Source organism: Polyodon spathula, chromosome 17, assembly GCF_017654505.1.
Source record: "Polyodon spathula isolate WHYD16114869_AA chromosome 17, ASM1765450v1, whole genome shotgun sequence".
Taxonomy (NCBI): Eukaryota; Metazoa; Chordata; class Actinopteri; order Acipenseriformes; family Polyodontidae; genus Polyodon; species Polyodon spathula.
This window is the reverse complement of record NC_054550.1, coordinates 35977184-35986301: the sequence shown is the minus strand read 5'-3', so window position 1 is coordinate 35986301 and position 9118 is coordinate 35977184. Positions and strand designations below refer to the sequence as shown.

General features: G+C 44.8%; 1 protein-coding gene across 1 annotated transcript; it reads right to left on the bottom strand.

Annotated features, from left to right (window-relative positions):
* Window positions 1–1802: 1802 nt before the first annotated feature.
* On the bottom strand, window positions 1803–7500 carry LOC121330274 (extracellular tyrosine-protein kinase PKDCC-like). The gene is made up of 7 exons (XM_041276651.1): window positions 6771–7500; window positions 5802–5918; window positions 5070–5341; window positions 3994–4073; window positions 3802–3909; window positions 3337–3513; window positions 1803–2467 (listed from the first exon to the last, which is right to left on the bottom strand). The coding sequence occupies exons 1-7, from the start codon at window positions 7368–7370 to the stop codon at window positions 2364–2366; spliced, it is 1458 nt and encodes a 485-aa protein (XP_041132585.1). The 5' UTR covers window positions 7371–7500; the 3' UTR covers window positions 1803–2363.
* Between the last annotated feature and the right edge of the window lie 1618 nt (window positions 7501–9118).

The window sequence follows — 9118 nt, the reverse complement described above, 5'->3', positions numbered from 1 at the left end:
TTCCACAGTACAGGAGCCTGATGGATCATGTCTCCTCTTCAAAGGGATAAACAATCTCTCTCGCTTCAAGAGAATGACCTGGTGCACTCAGCTCTCTTTCATGGTTCAATAGATCTGCTCTGTCATTGCAGTCTATAATACTGCGCTTTCTCTGCACTTTCAAAGAGCACATCAAGGGCCTGGTGTGTACCTGCAGATTCTTCCAAACCAGACTGCATGCCTCTGCCTGAAAGCTAGCAGCCCCTTTGTCTTCGGTGTTCTGCGTGCTTTTAAATAGTGACGGCCCGAGCAGAAAGGCATGCTTAGCAACGCTTAAAAACAGTAGCCACATTCGCAGAGGGCTGTGTCATCGCTACGGCTTGTGCCTCTTTATCACATCAGCGTAGGCCTCTGCTGAGGGGTCAAAGGTTATCTAGCTTTCTAGTGTTGTGTTCAAGGGGAGGATATCTGGGATCGTTTCTTATTCAGTTTGTAATATGAACGATACTCAGTCACACGTTAGTAACAGGATCCATTCATAAAACATCTTGAAATGCATTGTTAAAAGGATTTTATGATTGTTAACCAGGAATAACAGTTTTTTTCTATGACATCATCAGTGTAAAGCTTCATCAAGCACATAGTTTCTCGTGAAATGTCACCATCTCTTCTTAATGCAATGTCATGTAGCCTGCCCACTTGTTGACATGAAAACACAGTTATCTGAAGCCCTGAAGACAGGACACAGCGGGCCAGCACTGAGACAATGCCTTTCCTCCCCCACACAAACACAGGGAGGCTTAGCCCTTCAGGACTATTTATCTCACAAGCACATTACCTGAATAGCATCTCCTTATAAGGCAGATGGCGACCCATTGTCGTGCTAAAAAGAGATTTACTTGAATTGTTTGGACTGTTTTCTGAAATTATGCAGGCTTTCTGCCTTCCACAACAAAAGGCTACAATCTGGAGTGTATTGATATGTAATAATTAAGATATAATGACCCCACAGGTGATAATCTGCATTCCTCTCTTCCAGGACTCTGGGAAATGACCTGCACTCTTTATATTTGTGCATCAAACTGTCATGTTTTCAAAACCACTATAATACTAAAACTACGCTTGGGTGGGTTCATACACACACACACACACACACACACACACACACACAGATACACACACACACAGATACACACACACACACACACACACACACACAGATATACACACACACACACACAGATACACACACACACACACACACACAGATACACACACACACACACACACACACACACACACACACACACACACACACACACACACACACACACACACACACACACACACACACACACACACACAGATACACACACACACACACACACACACACACACACACACACACACACAGACACACACACACACACACACACACACACACACACACACACACACACACACACACACACACACACACAGATACACACACACACACACACAGATACACACACAGACGCCCACACACATACAGATACATACACACTTTTAGTTAAAGAATGTACACAATGTTTGAGAATAATGTACATTTTCGATTTTCTGTTTTGAAGTTGTTTTGAATACTCATTTACACTGCAGCTGAATGTTGTTTTTTGTATATAAATATCTGGTCTGATGAAACCAATACAAGAACAGCGACCGCTGCCGCTGCACCAGAGTACAAAGAAAACAGTTTAAAGGATGCATATCTACTTCACACAGTTCTATGACATGATAGCAGTGCAGCTTTCAGAATTGCTTTATTTTATACAATATTTTACACTTACATACATTTCCAGTTTCATAAATACTGTTTGGGATCTTTCTCTGAAAGAATGAACATGACCTATAAGGTCAGATTATACCCACAGGGCATGGTCTCTCGATTCAAGCACAATCAAACACATGTTACAAACATCGTGATGCAGTTCTCACATCAGTCAGCATGTTCAAACTGATTTCAGTCATACAATAAGGCACCACAGCACAGTGGATGCTGCATTATCAAAAGCACAACTGTATGAGATGCAGGGTAGCTTCAGTTCTAGGAATGCCTCTGGTTTCTGCGGCTTCCTTGAAGTGAAACCCAGCCTTGAAGAACGGAATGTATCACAACGAGCACAACAGCACAAAAACAAAACAGCAACACAAATCAGAACAATGATGTCGAACAAGTCGTTTCTGCTAATGAGATCCCTTGCAGGTATCGTAGGATGACACACAGATCAAACAACCCAGTGCAAAAAAACCCAAAAACACACACATCATAGAAATATATCATATTAATTTACTTCAAACATTCCTCTCCGTTTCTTTTCCCTTCCGCTTGTGATCTTGTTCTTTCTTCATGTCGTTGCCCTGAAGCCAGCGCCCTTCTTCACATAGATTGCAGAATTAACATCTGGTATCAGATCACCAAAACCACTTCTGAATGATGCGAGGTACCGCCCTGCAGGAAAAAAGAGCTCAATTAAACTTATTCACTTAGATGCACAAATGCAATTAAGTCTACACTCTGACCCAAAATATGTTCAAAGTGAAATATGCTTTTGTTTGGAGATTAAAGTTATGCTTCACTTATCAAAAGGGTTTTTTTTTTCTTTCTTTCTTTTTATTTTAAACAGCTGTGATTCTGTAACTGATTGAATTTAGTGGATGGCAGCCTCAGGAGTTCTAATTATACTCACACTTAATCCCCGAATCCTCTGACATGAGTGTCAAAAGACCCTCTGAAAGCCTCAGGCATTGTTTTGGAAAGTACAGTATGTGTATGCACACGCACACACGATATACACGCACACGCACACACACACATGCACACACGCACATGCACACAAGATATACATGCACATGCACACGCTACGCACACACACAGACAAGCACACACACACACAATATACACACATGCACATGCTCCACACACACACATGCACACACGCACATGCGCAGACACGCTCCACACACACACACACACACATGCACACACTCCGCACACGCACACATGCACACACACATATGCCAATGAACATGTTTACAGCTGATGAAATATCAAATGAAATTGTTTTAAAACATGTTGTGTTTTCATGCACTGTGAAATGCAACATGTTTTAAATAATGTTTGTTTTTAATTTTAAAATCCTACAGATAAAAATAAATCATTTTCTATCAACTACCAAGTTTTTAAAAAAATACAATCATTCTATAAAGTCTAGAGAGTCAGGACTTGAACTTTAGAATCTATTTGGAATTTCTTCTGCAGCTCATGTACAAGTGTTGGATGAAGGGATTGATTTGTGTGACAAGGTGTACTGAGCCTACCTGTCCATGTTCTCTGCTGATCCACACTGAAGCCCTGGCACTGGGAGTGAGAGTTACAGATTCCTGCAGCCTCCTTCTTGTCGTGAACAGACAGCAAACAGCTCTGCTGCTTGTAGGACGGCCAGCATTTGTAGTCGTTGCTTTCCTTTGTTCTAAATCCCTTTAATAATATGTAATCTGGAAGACAAAGAACAGTAGCAATTGTGGAATGCAGTATGTGTGGTGCAATGATATCACCAAATCAATTCAGGGTTTGATGCAAACAAAGACAAAGGTGCAATTAGGAATTTACAGAAAAGAAATTCTTAGCAACAGCCACTATAACTGCAATGGTGATGCATGGCTCCTACATACTGGGGCGCAGATCTGTTCAAGTGTTTGGTGGGAAAATGCCGGGAGACACCCCTGGAAAACAACAGCAATCCTGAGACTCACACTGTGCAAAAAAATATTTCAAATGTTTACCTTTTAATAAGGAAGATGACACGTTTTGCAAATATTGCCCAGACTTGTACAAATGCAAAATCTCTTGGAATGCTTCCAGTGTCTTGTTTATCCCGCTGCTCAGGTCCCCTTGAGGAATAGAAAACAGTTAGCTGTTTAATCCACGCTTCACTCTTTTAGGATGAAAGAGGTTGAAACTGTGCTGCTTCTTACCTGTGGAATTCATAATCCGATCCAGAAGGGGCTGCAGCGTGGGGGGTGCACGGTGCGGCAGCAGGTATGTGAAGAAATATCTGAAACATAAAGAGCCAGGACTCAATCACAAGCAGCCAGAGCAATGAAACAACACAGAGTCACAGCTCTGCAACAAGGGACAGGCCGGCGTACTGTATCACATACAGGGACAAGGAAATTATTCAAGCACTGTATACGCTTTTGTGTTCAATGTAATTCAGTTCATTTGCTGAAGGCCATTCTGTGCTCTATCACTTAATCCTTTCACCCGAACTATTTTAACCCAACCTGTATCTCCTGCTACAGATTGCTGAGGGAACGTATTGGTCACGATGCTTTTTAAAAGGGAGCTGTGTGCACGGTGCAGTGGTTCTGATTCAGGTTTTAAAAGGGAGCGGTGTGCATGGTGCAGTGGTTCTGATTCAGGTTTTAAAAGGGAGCTGTGTGCTCGGTGCCGTGGTTCTGATTCAGGTTTTAAAAGGGAGCTGTGTGCACGGTGCAGTGGTTCTGATTCAGGTTTTAAAAGGGAGCGGTGTGCATGGTGCAGTGGTTCTGATTCAGGTTTTAAAAGGGAGCTGTGTGCACAGTGCAGTGGTTCTGATTCAGGTTTTAAAAGGGAGCGGTGTGCATGGTGCAGTGGTTCTGATTCAGGTTTTAAAAGGGAGCTGTGTGCACGGTGCAGTGGTTCTGATTCAGGTTTTAAAAGGGAGCGGTGTGCATGGTGCAGTGGTTCTGATTCAGGTTTTAAAAGGGAGCGGTGTGCATGGTGCAGTGGTTCTGATTCAGGTTTTAAAAGGGAGCTGTGTGCTCGGTGCCGTGGTTCTGATTCAGGTTTTAAAAGGGAGCGGTGTGCATGGTGCAGTGGTTCTGATTCAGGTTTTAAAAGGGAGCGGTGTGCATGGTGCAGTGGTTCTGATTCAGGTTTTAAAAGGGAGCTGTGTGCTCGGTGCAGTGGTTCTGATTCAGGTTTTAAAAGGGAGCGGTGTGCATGGTGCAGTGGTTCTGATTCAGGTTTTAAAAGGGAGCTGTGTGCACGGTGCAGTGGTTCTCTGTACCTGAATGCATTATAAAGGTTCCTCTTCTCGTTCAGCCCTCTGCACTGTCCGTCCACGGAGCAGGGGGAGGTGAAGTTCCTGGTGGGAAACTGGAGCGTGCAGTCGCGGTCCTCCCTGCAGGACAGCTCCCCCGCCACGGCATCGTCGATATCGCTCAGCTTCAGCTCCCCATCCACCATGACAAACTGACGAGGCTGGAAATCCAGGAGACACACCGAGCCGAGGGGAGAGCTGGCCAGGTAGTGGAGCAGCTTAACCAGACTCATGCAGACCTGCAGCAAGAAAGCCAGAAAGAGACCTCTGTTAGAAACAGCAGCACTACATTAAACAACAAGGGTGCACTGATGATATGTATGGCACAGCAATCTCATACTGCTTACACAGCAGTGCAGTGGCATCAGTGCTATGTTGTATCCCATTGATTTATATCTGCTTGCTCATCCTGCAGAGCAGGCAGTGACACTTGGCAACATGTAGCCAGACTGTCTGTGGGAAGGACAACAAGCAGCCCTACAGCAATCCCACAGAGTCAGAAGAGCCCAGCCCACCACCCCTGCTCAGTGGGGAGCCCGTGGCTGCTGATTGAACCCCTGTCACTGCTGTCGTACCCGAAAGCGCTCCTCCCAGGGGGTCTGCAGGAGCTGAATCATCTCCAGCGGGAAGCCCAGCCCCCAGCCCTGCTCAGTGGGGAGCCCGTGGCTGCTGATTGAACCCCTGTCTCTGCTGTCTTACCCGAAAGCGCTCCTCCCAGGGGGTCTGCAGGAGCTGAATCATCTCCAGCGGGAAGCCCAGCTCCAGCACTGCGGTGACCCTCACGCCCGGGTCACTCCTATAGCAATGACCTTGGAGCTGTGAGAGGGACAGGAGCAGAAACAGAGGCGCTCAGAATCAGCACATGCCTTTGCATTACCTATCCCAATGGCATAACGGGATGCTATAAATATTAGCAGTGACACACAGCAATGCCACACATCTCCTGTGTTCCTGTGTGCATCGCAGGGTTCGGCGCATTTTATTAGAGTCTGAAATGTAGCTGTGAGGTGATCAGAGTCATCCTGTCTGTATGCACGCCGCCCCGCTGGAGTACGCAGTACTGTATGTGAAAAGGACAGCGTGTGAGTGGAAGAGAAAGCCATCCTGTTATGTTGCTAGATACACAGTGTGTTTAAGGGGTCTCTTGTTTTTAAATGAATGTATTTCTGTTCTTACACTGCAGACTGTGTTTGTGTCCCTGGTGTAACTGTAACCCAGGAGATGTGGCGCTAATTCAATCAGGGCAGGATTCGTTAATAACATTTCAATATAGAAATACAGTGTTAAATAAAATCTTTCATATCAAAAATAAAACATCCTGAGCAAATAATAATAATAATAATAATAATAATAATAATAATAATAATAATAATAATAATAATAATAATTAGTTTTCTAAAGTCACCGTTCGGAGTCTATGATGGCAGTTACCCTTTGACACTTAATTGTCACTTTGTGTCATCTTTACCACCGCACAGGAGACCTGGAGCGCCACTGAATGACACTGAACTCGGAGTGTTAACAAGAGGTGATTTTAAAGTCGTGAGATGTATATTCGACGCCTAAACGGGCTTGGTCTCCTGGTTAACGTCTGTCAGAACAGCGGCGTACTCTGTGTGCACGGGTCTAGTCGACACAGTCCCCGATGATTCATACCGCAGATCTTACCTTGATGATATTAGGGTGCTGCAGTCTTTGAAGCAGAACGATCTCTTTGATGAGCTTGTAGGACACCAGTCTGTAGCAGCCCTCCGCGTCTCCAAACCGCTCCGCGCAGCGCTTCATGTCAACCCCTTGTCGGTTCACGGATTTCAGCGCAACAGCCGTGCTGTTCGGTAAAACCCCTTTTAATACAAGCTTTGTGTAGCCCGAACCGAGGAACTCAAAGTGACGCATGGAGCGCAGCTCCTCGCATCCAGCAGCAGCGCTGATGGCGCCTGTGTTGAGAGCTTTCACATTCACCTCGTCCATCTTCTCAAGGGTCCTCGAAAGGGTATCCAGCCCCAAATCCGCCGGTCCCTTTCGGTATTTCAATGAAAAGCCCCAGGCGGAGCCACTATAGTACGGCAGGAGTCCCCTGTGTCTCTCCTTGATTTCACTCAGTAAGGCATTGCGCTGCGAGACCCCGACGGAGTTGTATTTTCCATTGGTAAAATCCCTCTCGCTTAAACGCACATATCCGCTATCCATGGAAACCTTAGCGGTGAGAAGGAGGACGAGGGTGACAAGCGCTGCGGAGGACAGAGCGATGCTTAGGCTGTGCTGCATTGTGTAGGAGTGTGCTGTTATTAACAATAATAATATCCCGAGCAGATGTTTTCACTGCACTCCGGCTGTAACAGCATACGCCTGGTGTGCGTGCAGCTGCAGCTGAGCTCCGTGTCAGGAGAATCGCATGTACTGTATACCATCCATGGAGCCATTCACTAACACGCCCAGCAAACGGGAGGGTCTCTCTAATGAAACCACACCTTCTCATGGCTATTGCCATTTCCAAGGGTGTAGCGCTCCACCCCCAGGCTGCTGGATTAATGTTGCAGTTGCAATAACCACGCAGAAGCTGATTGAACCCCTGTTTTTCTTTTGACATAACGCAACGACAGACCAGTAAACAAAGGTTATAAATCAGTACAGAAGTACATGTAAAGTACAAGACGACAGGGTAGATATACACGATTACGGGAATTGCTCGTTTAGCGGGGCGGTGTTATTAGAACGAGCAGCTTTTACTGAGTGATTTATTATCTTCGTTCACAAGTCTGTTCTCACCAAGGTGAGATCGTAAAACAGACGATTCGAGCGCCGGTGGCATTGCCTGATAGTCTGGTAAAACGAACTTGAATAATAAATAGATAATGCGAACCATGAGTTTAGTGATAAATAGATAACATAGGGACAGCATGGCAAAGCAGGTAAACTTTCTTAGGTCCAGACAGTATATCACAAAAACAACAATGACAAACCATGGTAGAGTATGCTAAATGTATCGATAACGATGGGGAAGGCAGGGCAGAGATTACCATGGTAGGGTATGGTTGCGGACTCCAATGTTTGTACTTCAAGTGTGGTTTAAGGTGAGTTTAACACAAGCTGAAATAAACTGTCCTCATTACATTAAGCCCAGTGCAATGTGTAGTCAATAGAAAATGTGTCGCTCTTTTCTGTTGCATACCTCACTTTGCATAAAACTCATCAATGCTCAACAGCAGCCCCATCACGAGACAATGGCCCGAGCCCGGGGGGCGGGGGGGGGGGGGGGGGGGGGGGGTGCTGCCCTAATGCCCTTTTCTTTACATCCCACCGTAATGGGTTAAGATTAACAGGGTGACAATTGAATTCACAGAAAGCCAAAACCACTGGAGACACGCATGCTGATTCTCCCATTGAGATAATCTGGTGATAATTACAAAACAAAAGCGAGTTCTGTTTGCAGTGCGGTAAGGATTTGAATGCAGTGTACGCTTCTTGAGCTGCCCTGCTCCGGTACAACAGAGCAGGTGGGTCGGCAAACATGTTTGAGGAGGTACCTGTATCCTTATATATTACACGTAAAGACATAGCAAGGTGTAAACATAGGGACAGCATGACAAAGCAGGTCAACTTTCTTAGGTCCAGACAGCATATCACAAAAACAACAATGACAAACCATGGTAGAGTATGCTAAATGTATAGATAACGACGGGGAAGGCAAGGGGAGATTACCGTGCAATACAAATGCGTTCATCTTGAGAACTGTAATCATATCTATCAATAGCGAACACTGAGTAAGCACACAGACACCCTTTCAGACCCTTTATAAAATATCTGAAGTAGTGTCACGTTGAAAGTGGCATGTAAGACAGTACTGACTACTAGACTTTCAGGTGTAAGAATTGAAATAATTGTAAACGCTATTCTAATCGAATTCTAATTTCAAATGCAAGTATGCTGGTTAATGATTTGCAACTTGTTAAATGAACGAATCTAACAATATACATACTTCAAATTAATTTAAGAACATTAATAATAATAATAAT

Excerpts from the sequence above, each read along its gene's own strand:
- LOC121330274 (XM_041276651.1), bottom strand. The coding sequence starts at position 7,370 with ATGCAGCACAGCCTAAGCATCGCTCTGTCCTCCGCAGCGCTTGTCACC. Across the intron at positions 5,919-6,770 it reads AGCACCCTAATATCATCAAG|CTCCAAGGTCATTGCTATAG; the intron begins GTAAGATCTGCG and ends TCCCTCTCACAG. Across the intron at positions 4,074-5,069 it reads AACCTTTATAATGCATTCAG|ATATTTCTTCACATACCTGC; the intron begins GTACAGAGAACC and ends TTTATGTTTCAG.